Here is a 14,721-nt window from a genome sequence, read left to right on the forward strand (position 1 = left end):
AATATTGTAGCTTAGAAGTGCTTAGGTTTGTTGTGTGCATTTGTTTTCTTGTTATAGGTAAAGTAATTTTAATGCAAGTACAGTAAATGCCTGGTGATCTTGTTAGAAATCTAACTTCCTAATAAATTCCTGTGGACTGAAATGAAATCTAAAAAATGTTATCAGCATTTGCTATCTTCTCTGAAATACAAAGAATTGCGTCTCCATGTAATGCCGAGAGGGATGAGTGTTTGTGGTCCCAATTAGGAAAGCAGCCAAGGGTTACAACACTGGTCCTCCATTGATAAAGTACCAATAAGTAAGTATGGTCAAACTAGGACAGGAAGTGTGTTAATTAGCAGTCCTACTAAGCAATAGGAGTATGATGAGGCGGTTAGGTTTCATCACTGTTAGGAAGTATCGAAGCTTTGCTAGCCAGAAAGGTCTGAAATTGGGCCACAGCAGGAAGATTTAAAAGGCTTTTCAGATATGTGTAGGTATCATGGTGCCAGCACAAAGCTGCAAAAGATTTCCCCCTCTCTTCCTAGTGATAACGTCTCTTTAATGAATGTTGTCCACTATATCTTCAAGTTGTACCTGTACAGAGGCAGAGACTTTGGGTTCATCTTTGCTCTCCTTTGAAGGTTTGTTTTGGGATGAGTGGATTGTGGTCTTTCTTCCATACCTGGCCTATGAGATGAGCAGGAAATATCATCAGTTTAAAATTCATAGGTGGCGGAATGACATCACATAACAGATAACAATAATTAAATACCTCTCTGCGGGTAATACGGTGAGGGCCAAGTGAAGATTCCATCTGCAGGAAAAAAAAGCAAACAAAAACATAAAACAAAGATATATAATAATCTCTGCATAATATAATCACAAATGTACAAAAACAAACAACACCATAAGAGGGAGACCAAGGGAAGAATCAGTCACTGTAGGAGGGAGTACCGCAGCAAAATTACATACAATATACAATAATCACAGATAATAATTAAATATGTATAAAGACTGAAAATGGTCTTACTAAAGCAGAACAAAGTTTTTATCAAGCACCTAATGTGTTCCAGAGCTTCCTCCGTTTTCCACATTCCCAATGCTTTCCTGCACCAATAATAGACAGGAATCTCACTAGGTAGCAGGTTGTTCATCCTTATTATTGTCAAGACATTAGCACCCAAAATTTAGCTAATACTTTCTCTTCTATGGGCAATAGACCCCCCCCCCCCCCCCAATATTTCTAGTTAGCCCCAACAAAGTTCACTTTAGAGGGGTTCACCCAAATGGGCCCATTTTTTAAAGCACATATGAAATCCAATAGCATTGTTCACTACAATACAAATTTAGTAATAGTTAGACCTACAATGGATATGAATAAACCACATGCTTTAAGTATAATATACTGCTATATTATAGGTATAATATACCGATAGTTTGGATATAGTATTATATAGCAGGTATAGGCATTCTTCCCTTACTAACCAATGGTTTGAGCAAGCAGCTGCATTTTCCATTTTACAAAATAATGCCATGTATGTTGTCATTTTATTGTGTGGGCAGACACAGACACATTCAATGATTTATTAAAGTGAAGCTTGTGCGGTTAAGCAGGGTGATCCAGCATTTACAGAATTCTAGCCTAATAAGAAAAAGTATTATTAATAATAGTATTATGCAAAATATGAAGGGAAACGTTTCAGGTATCACAACAGTAGTAAAAGAGAAGTGAGTACAATACAGAACAACATTACAGGCAATTAGAAAATAAGTGATGTAATAAAAGATGAGAAAAGAGGAAGGAGCGAGAGGAAGATGAGTGGAAAGCAACATTTGTTTGTATTTAAAGCAACAAATACATTTTCCTGCAATTAAGTACTGAATAGGTTTAGCTGTGTGTGACATCTACATATGTTGCATGGCAGTCATCTTTACATTCTAGAAGTTCCACAACCATGGTTTATGATGTTTCCTATTCTCAATTACATAAGGGAACATAGTGTACAAATGTATACCTACTGTTGGAAGATTCAGCGCTTATTCTCTAGTGACACTCCATCTTCCTTGCTGGCACAGTTGCTGCTTGTGACAATTTGGTGACCACTATACCGACTAAAGGGGAAACTTCTAACACCAACAGAGGCAGCTATAGTTTGTGCAATACTCTAGAAATTACTGCTGGAGGAGGGTTGTTCTCAAACTGGAATTTCACGTCTAGGTAACTATATGTTTTTTACACCAATTATACATTAACAATACAAACCCTTTAGCGTTTGCAAAAAGTTTAATAACAGTGGAACCTAAATATAGCGCTTGGTGTTGCATGCTTTTGCAGTTTCTATATCAACAAATACTCAGAAGGTTAAGTATATGTCCATCCATGTTTTTTAAGTTCAGCGTAAGGAAAGGTTGAAACCCGTGCTCTGCACTTGTAAGGACAGGAAGTCATGGAAATGTGCACAAGAGATAAAAAGTGTTTTACTGACATATTAACCTCATTCTACTGTAAAAATAAACTCAAGTAGTGCTCATTAGGGCCTATTTATCAAGCAGTAAATCAGTCCGACATTCACTGAAACATGCCTTGGAGGAGAATCTTCCAGGTCCATATGCAGTAATTGATACTCCACCAGGGAACTGGGAAAAAAAGGGAATTATAGAGAAAAAGTTTTTGCTAGAAATATGCTTTAATATTCTGACAACTGGTTGATGTGACATAAGTCCCCTGGTTCTGTACTATACAAGGCAAGTCAACTGTAATTCTACAGCATTATTGTTGCAAAAGTGAAAATGTGCAATTGTAACAAGGTTAAAAGTTAATAAAGAAAGCAAACAGAACAGAAAAAAGATTAAAATTGACTACATACCTCCAAGTCTTTATTTGTCGGAGGTGACGTGTCTCTTTTGTTTTCAGACGGGTCCATAGTGTCTCAAGAAACGTCCTACGGGCCTTTCACTTTGCAGATACTTCCTCAGTACATTGCTTGCTTGAAGTCAGCGTGCTTTACTTTCCACCCTGATGTATGAACATCACTGTTACTTTCCAGCCCCAATAAAGACATTACTCATCACCGCTTTCTTACCATCACACAATGTCATTTCTAGCCAATGGATATATTTGCTGTCCTGGAGTTGTTTCGACTTGTTGGGTGAGACTGCTTACCATGTAACTTGGGTATTACATATTAAAACAACAGCCAAATTACTGGCAGCTCACACGGTCCACACTCTTCCGATGTCTCTCATCTTTTACAGTTTCACAGAGGAAACCACAAGTATATCTTCTCTGAGGAAGTGAGCCAGTGTAGGACGTATCAGGGCCCACATAAAGATGGTGGGGGAAGGAGGAAGATCCCCTTTAATGATTTAACCCCTGATGGACAACCATAGGAAATGAACGTCCATTTTATTATGTCCACATAATTACATTAGAAATATTATTGGAAGAATAAGATTGAAAGAGAAATATGCTTAAAGTTTGTTGTAGCTAGAATAATGGTAATATTCTAGTATAGCAAAAACAGATATTTATTTCTGCCAAAAACTAAAATATATATAGTGATGTAGATTATTTTCTGAATAGCTTCTTAGACTAAACATGATTCATAAAAATAACTATTTCACCTGAATCCCCAGATTGTGGAAGAAAACTGAACCTCCCATACCAGCTATGTGGGTACGTAAAGTGCAAGAGATTCAGAATATGGAAGATCTGACTGCAGGGATTTATGATAGAACAGAATGATACTTACACACATGGGCTCCCTGGATCTCCCTCCAGGAAATGGTAGACTATAAGAATTTAATTGATTACCAAGCAGTGTAATAGTTCAAGCTTAACAGTGGTACTTTGATAGGTATATTGAATTTTGGGGTGATTTATAATACTCTTCGGATAACTATTCTCATTATTTTAACACAGAGAAAAGTATATTGTTACCTGTGTTTATTATCTTTTGTATCCGATTTTGTTTATTGTTATTGCTGTAAAATACATAAAAACATAAAAAATAAAAAGTGTTATAAAAAAAAGAACTATTAATTCTATTTTTATTAATCCTCACCAAGATCCAGCACTGCCCTTTGTACCAAGCACATGATGCCATTCACTTACATGTTAAATGACAGGCAGCATTACCTAACACCTAGGCTGGCCCAGGCTTTCATTGACACAACCCTGGGTGCATCATCATGTCTTCTTAGACCAGTGGTGTCATTGGACTGGCAGGAAGAAAGATGTTGTTCTGCTGCCCTCAAAAAAGATAATAACCCCGTACTTCATGGTATGAAGGAGCATGAAACTCTTCATAGCATGTCATCCATTTAGTACGCCTATACACTTGCAATGTTAGAGCAATCATTAAATTGTAGAACAGATGTATGAACAAATATGGCTCATATAAATATATATATATATATATATATATATATATATGCATAAATGATTACAAATTACACATAAAACAAGAATTTCAGAAATGTAACAAACATGGTTAACAATATATTCAAGCTGAGCTTGTGTTACATTTGTTTTGAAAAGATAGCAGCTTTGATTTCACCATCTCCTTGGATAAAGGGTGTCAGATGGGTTTTTTGTACAGGCACCATGCAGAGTCCAAATAACAATTGTGGTTTCAAACTGACCACAACTGGCTTCATTGTATATCCAGCATCAATATAATCATAATACACAGAATTTCATAATTCATAACCTGTCCAGTAATAACAAAACATTTCCAATGTTCTCACAAAGGCAGTTTGTACTAACAAGGCTGGCAATACACAGTCGGAAGACTGTACCATACCCAGGTTTTTCCCCAAGGATTCCCTTTAAAAACTGAACATTAATGACACAAACAGTGTAGACGTTGCAGGCAGCAGAAAGGTCTGTGTGTATTTTGTAACTCAGAAAAAAACATATCTTTTAACAATTTTTTTTATCAACACTATGATTGGTAGATGTTGATATTTTTTGTCAGATAGGTGTTAGGAGATGCTCATCATTGTAGGGACTCTGTGCTGTGCGCCATGGCAGTATGAAACACTGTTTATTCTGTCCAGCGATGTCATTTGCACCAGCCAGGAAAACTAAAATAGCAGCAGCCCCTTCTTCCCTTGCAGCCTGATGTATTTTTGGCATCCCCGGCATCCATTGTTATGCTGAGCACAGCTGAAATGGATTCTCGAGACTGATCAGCTCCTGACTCTGCACTGCTATTGGCTGCTGGGACTCTATAGCCTCTCTGCTCCCAGTCACCACTGCCTGTTGTAGCGTATAGCTGGGCTAATCTGTGCTGGAGATTTATTGTCTGATTTACTGTTGCTGACTCTGCCTGTTTCTGACTTTGCCAGTTTATGCTGCCTGGACCAATCTTTGCCTGTGACCCCGACTCTGCTTATGTTTTGTCCTTGTGTACTTAGTTTGGTGGACAGATATTCTGTGTATGACCTGTGCTCTGTATTCTGGACTTGTCTCTGTTGGAATCTTGGTACTGCTATCTGTGGGCTCCTGGCTTGCTGCCAGCCTATCCCCAGACACCTTCCCTTGCGCAGTAAGTCTGGGGGGCAACTGAGGCGCTGGGAGATGCAACCAGTCTCCCGAGGCTGAGCGGGGGCTGCTATAGGTGAAGACTGTGGTGTTAGATTGGGGGACTGGTGCTGACCAGGGACTTACAATAGGTATTTTGGTTAACTGCCATAGAACAGTGCAGGACAGTAACGTATATAACTGAATATTGTGTGCTGCTGGGACTTTCACATGAAAAATATTTTACTAATAGGGTGCAAACCACAAAGACAAAACAATAAACATGAGAACAAGAAGGGAAGGTACTTGTGAAAGAGTTTGCACCAGCTAGAGAAGATGAAGTATCATCATAATGCAAGACTGAAAGTGCGGCCCTGCCATCTAAAAACAGATCACATCAAGTGATGGCATAAAAATACATTCTGTTATAAAATCTCACAATTGTATTGTAGTTTGATGCACTCACACTGTACTGGATGCAGTAATTACCTACATTTTATCCATCAAGCAGTCTGCATTAGGACATTCCATCACATAGTAATGCCATACATATTAACACATATGTTCCTGGTGCAAACCCAGATTTAAAGTTTGTGGAGGGCTTTTGGTTCTCTTCAAACAAAAGGACTTTTTTAAACAAGAATGCATGTTTGGGATGTATTGCATTTTTGAAGAACTCTATTTGCAATAGTAAAACTAGAAAAATGGAGCAGACAGAGGCGTCTTTTGGCAACAAGTATTGTAATATTAATAGTTTCTCAGCATACATTTCAAAAAATATATACAGGTTATTTATCCCACATATTATAATAGCAGGAATTCTAGCCAATCAGGTTTGGCACCAGACAATGTGCAATTATCCGTAACAGGCAATATTTGGGTCATAAAAAGTTCCAATCATACAGTATCCGCAAAAAAAAAAAAACAGAGACTTGCAGACATGCGACCCGACGTTTCGGCCGCACGTCTGCGAGTTTCTGTTTTCATTTTTGCGGATACTGTATGATTGGATTTCTTTTATGACCCAAATATTGCCTGTTATGGATAGTTGCACATTGTCTAGTGCCAATGGAAGGACACAGCTATACACATGAACTAATCTGCTCACTGGCTGCAGTACATACCTCTAATCCCCTCCATCAGCGTGCAGTGTCCCAGGGAGGATAAGATACACAAGGCATATGACCAAAGGGAGACTGGGGATGCTGCAAGTTACTGAGCAGAGGAAGAAGAACTAAAAACTTGATCTCCTTTGTTATTGCTTGTAAACACTTAAAAGAGTCCCTTTGATTGTTCAGCTAGCATCAGTTTCATCTCCAGCATGAAGACCCAGTAGCTAGAGCCCATCACTCCATTTCCATTGTATGTTGTCCAAGGGTAAACTCCTCCCAAAGAAGATGAACCATACTGTTTGGATGACTTTTAAAACCCTATAAAATGTTTACAATATGAAGTAAAAAAGAGGGAATCCAAGAACTCAGACGGACAATGCAGACAAGTCTCATTGCATGAAGTCACAAGAGAACACAGGGTAATTGTTCAATGCCAAGCAAGGATGCAGGAAACCCACAAATTAGGTAAACCTGTGATGCAAAAGAGCACTTAGCCAGAAGCAGGGAGTGACTTCCTCACAATAAAACAGTTAAAACAACTCACTGCAAACAAACAGACTAGTTAAATAAAGTTCAGCAATAATATGCAAAGTGGAGGATTCAAAGTAGCCATTATTTTATTAAGTCAGATATGCAAAAGATACATTTTGATAGTCTACTTTTGCTTATAATGCAATGTCTTTGTACTTTAGCAGATATCTCACCTAAAAATGCATTATTAGCATTTCCAACACAAATGCTAGAGCGTGGGTTGACTAGCATTTCCATCATGACCTATTGACTATAAAATTTTCACCATGTACTGTATTTACCAACTTTAGCTACCACAAGCTGTGAAAATGTACACCTACACTAACAAATACTGCTGATCATGTAACATTGTTGTACAAAAGTTTTGTTGTTGTACAATTTGTTCTTAGCCTCTAGCAGAAGAGATTTTGGTAATACCTCTAGAGTCCCTTAAAGTGATTTTCCTAAAGACTTATCTCACATTAGCCATGTAGGCACTGGTCCTGGTCATGGGTTCAGGGTCCCCTGAAGAGGAGGGGAGGCCCAGCAAAAAATATAGAGAAACAGACTTAAAAGACATAAAAGATACAAAACAGATTGCTAGAAGTAATAAAGTTTAATTTACTTGTGCCTAGTGATTATGTGCCTAAGGTGATGGAACTGTGACAATGGAAATGAAAGTAATGTGTGGAAATGTCAAGCAAATAACTGGATTGCTTTAAATTATTCACCTCAACATAAGTATTTATTTAGAGCTGCTGCTCTTCACATTTGTTGTGTATTTTTATAAAGAAGAGTCCTGGCATCAGTGTTGGAATGGAAGTCATGTACTATCCTATAGCCAAGCTAAAAATCCAGACAGTGATCCCTAGGACTGGAGAGGGTTCTTGGGATCAAGGAACAATAAGATGTTCACTTTACTCATTGAATAAACATATTTTAAACATTTATTCTGAGGTTACTTGGAGTTCTGATCATTATATGCAATCTTCTAATATTTAGATAACCTAAACTGAGATGTAAATGCTACATATAAATATTCAATATAAGGTACATCAGATACACCCAGCTCTGTATAAACAGATCTGACAGAGATGAGATATTAGTCTTTCCTCTAATTTAAAACATTTTGTGGGTAAACCTGAGCTTGATCTTTTCAGTTCTGCAAACAACAAACGTGTTAATATGAAATATTCATATGCAATAATTTCCCCATAGAAATTAAATGATTCCCCTAGAATTCTTGTATTGAAAAGAATAGCAAAAGCTTCTTTAACATTATTAGGATACCTTGACAATCTTGGTTTGTCCATACCTAACATGTTATAAAACCCCCTATAAATAATAAATCCTTATGTCACTGCTGCTTTGATTCCTGATTAGGAAGAAAGGTTCAGGACAGGCAACGAGTCTTAAAGAGTCAGTGCCAACTAATCACCATGGACAAGTCCCATTTGGAAAGCTCTAAACAGGACAAATAGACTTCCACATTCTAATATTAGATCCCCAAAAGAATAGATGTTAAAAACCTTATAACTACAATGTTTAGAAAAAGTTTTCAGAAGAAGATGCATGTAATTTATTTTAAAAAGTTTAACATTCACTACTTTTAGCCTAAACTAGTCAAACAGGAACTATCTTTGATCTCATATGTTTACTCTGCTGATGTCTGGTTACTGGTTGGCGCTCTTCTTCTTTTGTTTTGAACCCCCCTTTTCGCCCCTTAAGCCCCCCTTTTTTTCTTATCCTGTTATTCTATGCAAACTTTGTTGTGTAATGTTGTTGTTTACTTTATTTGAAAATTTTAATAAAAACTTGAAACAAAAAAATAGTCATAGAGAAATCAATGTAGCATAAGTGGGATATATAAAAGCATTAACAGAGATGTGATACTGCCAGTAACTTTTTGATATCAGGTAATAACCCCAAAAGCTCCATTATGCCCTGTACTGTGATAAATGTATATGTATATGTATATACCTGTGTGTTTTAGTGCATTGTTAGGTATGGTCCGTTCTTTGCTTCTGATTTGTGAATTAAACAATCACAGGCGATATAGTCATGACAATGTGTATAGGGAGACCGAGGGTGGCGAGCGTTTAGATCTGTGTTTTTCAACCAAAAAATTTGTGCCTCGCACTTCAGTTTAAGTGACACCAATTATATTTTTGGCTACCTCTAAGGGAGACTTTCTTCGCATTGGCCAGCACACTAATGTACCATGAGCTGTGGATGCAGTCATTATAGCCGGGATTCCTTGAAGACCTAAAAGTTATTTCAAAGGATTCTGTCATTTTAAAACGGTTGAGAAACACTGGTTTAGAGAAAAAGTCACACCAGTCACTAATCGGGTATCTCTGGAGGCCATGAGAAGAACAGATATAACCTCCTCAACTCAAAATAGTTTATTGCTTATCGGCTTCAGTACCATCTAATAATGGTGGAGGAAATAGTGTAGGTATGTTATGCCTGAAGTTCTAGTGGAAAACATCTGGTGGTTTGATAAATATCTTGTTCTGCCCTAGTAAACTTTTTGCCATCTTTTGTGTAGTGGCCACCCTGAACCCCATTCGCCTGTAATAACTAAGTATATAAAGAGATATGAGACACTCACAAACTAACTTTACAATTGAATGACTGAACATTGTTGTTTTTGTTGCTACGTTTTGACATCAGTACACTAAAAACCGCTCATCTCTGGTCAGATGTACTACTAGCACACACGCCTGAGACACTTATCATCTTATCTCAGCTTTAATACAAGCTAGATAATATTTCACAGTCATCTGATGCCTTCCACCCAATATTGGTTATCTTATAAATTGAAACAACCTAGTCAGTAGCATCGCACAAAAAAGAATAGCTGCCTGTTCTAAGACAGCGCTTATGTAGATTTAAAACCCCTTATGTTTGCTTACATTTTTTTGTTGCCAGGAAAACCATTTCACAAATTAAAAAAGACGGCTTCTTTCCTGAAACTGTACCTTACCCAGTAACCAAATTACCAGTCATTAAGTGAAATGCTTGCTTTTCTTAAGGGTTCCTATTTCTTTATTTTTATACAGTAAGTCTATCTTAGACTGTTTTCACCCATTCCAATGTATTCATGACTGCCATCCAGGCTGGGCTTTGAACACGTTTTCTTGTCTTCATCTATTTTACATCAGGTTTTTATTTTAAGAATAGCTTACAAGAAGTGGCGAGGACACTCTATTTTTGGCAAGATTGACAGGTAAATTCTGAAATGGTTCAAAATATTTTTAATTAACAAAAAAAATGCAGCCAACATTTTTAGGGATTGCTAGGTGACTAGCAGTCTGGCCTTGTGACGCTGGGGTTCTAAATTTGAATCTCAGCCTGGATACTATCTGCATATTTTCTGCTCATGAGGGTTTTCCATGTGCACTTCTCTTTCCTCTCAATCCCAAAAATTTGTTGGGTTAAATAGCTTCCTCTTAATTTGCTTTAGAATATGATGACACAAAACTATGGTAGGGGGACATTGAATATAAATAAAGTTCCTTCACTTTTCCTGGGTTTATAAATGCTTGAAAAGTAATTGCGGTAAAATGTGGCAAAACGCGGCATAGACATTTTCCTGGCTTTTAACGCTTTAGGGTAAACGATAGGGAAACAGTCTGTGTGGATCCAGCCTGAGAGGCAGTTAGGAAAGGTTCACACCGGCTTCAGGATTAGGTTACCCCATGCCTTGCCAGCCGTGCCGTCCCTTGCACCGCAGTGATGATTCCTAAAGAACCAACGTCTGCACATTTCCCAGATGACAGCATTAAGCGGTAATGGTGCCACTCCCTGCCACCCCTATTCATTCTTCATGGGGCCGCCACATTGTTTTAACATTGCCTTTGATTGTAAACTCTGTAATGTGCTGTTATATAAATATATAAGTTGCAGTATATCAAATTTTTGTTTTTGAGTTTAGATATTCTTACTAAATATTGACCTTGATAAAATGATGACAGAATGCAACAGCCTACACGGATCCTGAAGACTCATGGCAATTATTAAATGTTCTTTTCTAACTCAAAAATATTATAGATTTCCTCTAAATAAAAAAAGACTTGTTGGGGTATATCATGATATCCTCATACTATTCAAAGGATAAAATACTGCCCAGCACTCCCTGGACACTATTCAGTAGAAGCCTGTTAAGATACTATGTTTGACATTTTTCTCTCTAAAAATGCAAGATATGCTAACCACTGACTTCCATATTTTTGTGCCTGCTTTATCTCTGACACAGGTAAGTATGTAAAATGTTAGAGAAAAGATCCCTGCTTCTATACTTTATACATGTCAATAAATAAAATATTGAAGGAAGAAGGTAAATGTAGCCTAGAATTTTTATGTAGAAATTGGTAAAGACATCCGCTATGTTACTGTGTCACAGGTGTCAGAAAGAAATGGGAGAGAATTGCAGATATGCAGATTACTAAATATCTTATTGCAGTACAGTAAAAAGATTTAATCCTAGATCTGTATACAAATGTCTAGTGCATGTCATTTAGTTGAGGTACAATCTAGCTTTTACTATGACCCATGACCTGGCATATTACTGCAGCAGGAAGGGTTGTGTAAGGCAAAACAACTGACTGATTAATATTGTGGATGAAGCCTGCTGATCAGAGCCTCAACTAAAGGACAAGTTGGACAAGTTGCTTTCTGCTAGATATTTTTAAGGTAACAACCTGGGCAGGTGAAACTTAAGTCTGTCTGATCTACAATCTGAGCCTCTGCAATATTTATGACTACACCACCAATATACCACTTTTTAGCAAATTAGCAATCAAATTAGCATTCCCTCCATCTAAAAGCAAGTGTTTGGATGTAAACAATGTCATGCTCTTTAAATTTTCAGATTATTTTACCTGGTATTTATGCCAAGATGAATTGGTTGTTGCTGCAGCTTATTGACTGACGTGGACTTTGGCCTTGAGCACAGCCAGGTTAACTAGTACAGAACTACATTAGCTTGGTTGTCGCATGACAGCTACATGGAAGTGTGACACATAATGGATTTGGACATTTGTTACTAAACATGAGATTTGGTCTCAGCGGACAAAAGTGTTGTGCTCTCTATATATGTATGTTGTGATGATTTCTGAAAAAAGAGCCGGAGTTGGTAAGCATTTATATACATTTATATACATATATATATTTATATACTGTGTGTATATTTATATATATTTATGTATGTGTGTGTGTGTGTGTTTGTGAGAGAGAGAATATACAATTTTTCCACCATATATTTTAATGTAATAAATAAGCAAGCATGTTTTCACTTACCTCTAACTAAACTTGAGCAAACATCTTACTACAGAGCTGAATTACTTACACGTATATAGTAACTGTTTTACTTACCAAGGGGTTTGTAATTCTCCCAGCCAGTATTGTAATCCAGACAACTCTGCCTCCTTTAGAAAAATACTTTTGTTGGCTCCTGTGCTGACCTAATGGCTTTAATTCTTTTAGTCTCTGGCCCAAAACAGGTATGGAGAGAAGGATCTTAATAACTTTATGATCCTCATGTTCATGAAAGTATTGAAGCCACAAGATTTGAATCTGAAGAGCCAGGTAGCTAATATTCTCAAAAGGAAAATTTTTCCAAGGTTTACTTTATTTGGCACCATAAACAAATCAGAAGCCCTATCTACAAATTATGGGGCCACTTAGCAAATGTCCACTGCCATAATATGCATCCTTGATCTTCACAGAAAGTATACAAAAGTCTGGCAGCAGAATATTAGTCAGTATAGTCACTATGCTATAAGGACCAGTGCTTCTGGGAAGGTTACAGTTGTAGTTCAATAAGACTGAGGGAAAACACTAAAATATGCAGTTGCATTAGGTATATAGGGGCAATATCAGTCTATAGCGAAAGTAAAAAAGGCAAAAAAAAAACAAGATTATCAAAATAGCTAAAATAAAGCTTCTAAATGCCCAGAGGGGTATCTGTGACTAGAAAAGAAGACTTGAATGGAGGAATGGCTTCAGCACTTAAATACTGGAAACATCACAATTTTTTTTTCCTTTAAAGCCTCTCTTATTAGGTCTTCCTTCTTCCCCAGGCCAATTAGCAGCCATTTCAATGGCTATTATAATGCTACTGGCCAGCATTCAATAATAAAGTCACATAATGCATAGCAGAGACCTTTGTCCTTCTGCTGCACTCCACCAGCAAAATGAAGAGGTGTGCTTTAGTCTACCTGCTTTTGAAATTTACAAATGTACATTTAATTTACTGGCAGTCTTTTTTGCAGTAAAATTATATGTATATATAGGATGTGCCATGGCACAGTATTTTGCAGAGGATTTGTTTTTTTTTATATACTAAATATTCTTTTTTGTTTTAAGATTTTTTGCCTGAATTAAACTTTGTGCAGCGCAAAGTAAAGATATGTGGGAGAAGTAGAAGTTTCCCTTTAATACGGTAACTGTTGCACCTTTTTAGTTCTGTTAGCAACTTTTATTTAAACCAAATCATTTACTGTTAGCATGGCAAAAATATAAAATAAGTTTAGAGCTCCATCTACTGGCTGGAAGTTGTAAATTACAACTAGTTATCAATAATTTATATCTCCTAATATCTTATTTATAAATCACTAATCAGCACTATGGGGGGGCTAGGATAGAACTAAGCATGGAGTTTGTTAAGCATTGATGGGGGCCTAAGGGCAATATAGGAGGGAGGCTTAGGAAACTGTGGGGAACTACAGAGAAAATTTGAAGCAATGTGAAATGTTATGTCTTTTGTGTTTTATTCAAACACCCCAACTTACATTTCAGACCAGCTGTTAGCATGGGGTCCACTGCAAAGTCATTTTTTTTCCTCTCTTGGCATGTGATATAGTTCACTACCAAGCTGATATAGTGACATAGTGACATTGACAAGAGGTCTGTAGATGCTCTGCTTTGAAAGGGACAATGATATATAGTTCCTATAATGTGGGCTTGATTTATGCCCTGTGCCGGAACATTCAACATCCCTTCAAAATTCCTAGATCCTGTAAAACATTCATGCAGGATCTAAGACACTTATAAAATACTTTCTGTGTCGCCCCATGCCGCTGTTGGCCCTAAGTATTTCTTGACCCTTCTAATGTTGGGGAACCCTAAAAAATAATTTTCATGTCCTCAGGGAACCCCTGCTTACTATAACCATTGCTCCCGGTACATTAGTGTGGTGGTCAGTGGGAAGAATGCCTCTTACATTGCTGGTTTGTGGGAAGAATGTCACCCTTACAGATAGCAATAAACATCATTGTGTCAGTAGTAGAGGGTGCCACAGAAAGAATGTAAAGATATAAAGATATTAGGCAGTTACCTATGGTCTTCTAATTTCACTGTCCCCCAGCAACATTTGCATCCTCTGTACCAACTGCAGTTATACCATAAATCTAAAATAGATACCGGCACTTAAATAATACCATTTTTTAGGCTTCACCAAGCCGTTTTCCTACCTTGTGAAAGTAAGCCTGATGGTAGAACATACTGCTTTATGCACCACTATTCAACAAAGAAATGTACAATGTAAAAAGCAAATAAACATAATTATAAAATAAAGCTGTGATT

The 14,721-nt window shown here is 37.2% G+C and overlaps 1 protein-coding gene across 7 annotated transcripts in view; it reads right to left on the bottom strand.

The window, feature by feature from the left end:
• Window positions 1-12,072, bottom strand: part of UNC13D (unc-13 homolog D) — a 46,053-nt gene extending 33,981 nt beyond the window's left edge. Inside the window, exons 1-5 of one of the 7 annotated variants that reach the window (XM_072403908.1) lie at window positions 6,634-7,006; window positions 3,923-3,966; window positions 2,850-2,998; window positions 755-796; window positions 577-669 (exon numbers count right to left, since the gene is read on the bottom strand). In XM_072403908.1, coding sequence (XP_072260009.1) covers window positions 577-669; window positions 755-796; window positions 2,850-2,906 — 192 coding nt within the window. In that variant the 5' untranslated portion in view covers window positions 2,907-2,998; window positions 3,923-3,966; window positions 6,634-7,006. Of the gene's footprint in view, window positions 1-576; window positions 670-754; window positions 797-2,849; window positions 3,262-3,922; window positions 3,967-6,633; window positions 7,007-12,017 lie in introns of those variants that run through there. The other 6 variants (XM_072403912.1, XM_072403909.1, XM_072403910.1 and 3 more) reach the window with 6 other exon arrangements.
• Window positions 12,073-14,721: the final 2,649 nt, after the last annotated feature.

This window comes from Pyxicephalus adspersus, chromosome 3, assembly GCF_032062135.1.
Source record: "Pyxicephalus adspersus chromosome 3, UCB_Pads_2.0, whole genome shotgun sequence".
In the NCBI taxonomy this organism is placed as follows: Eukaryota; Metazoa; Chordata; class Amphibia; order Anura; family Pyxicephalidae; genus Pyxicephalus; species Pyxicephalus adspersus.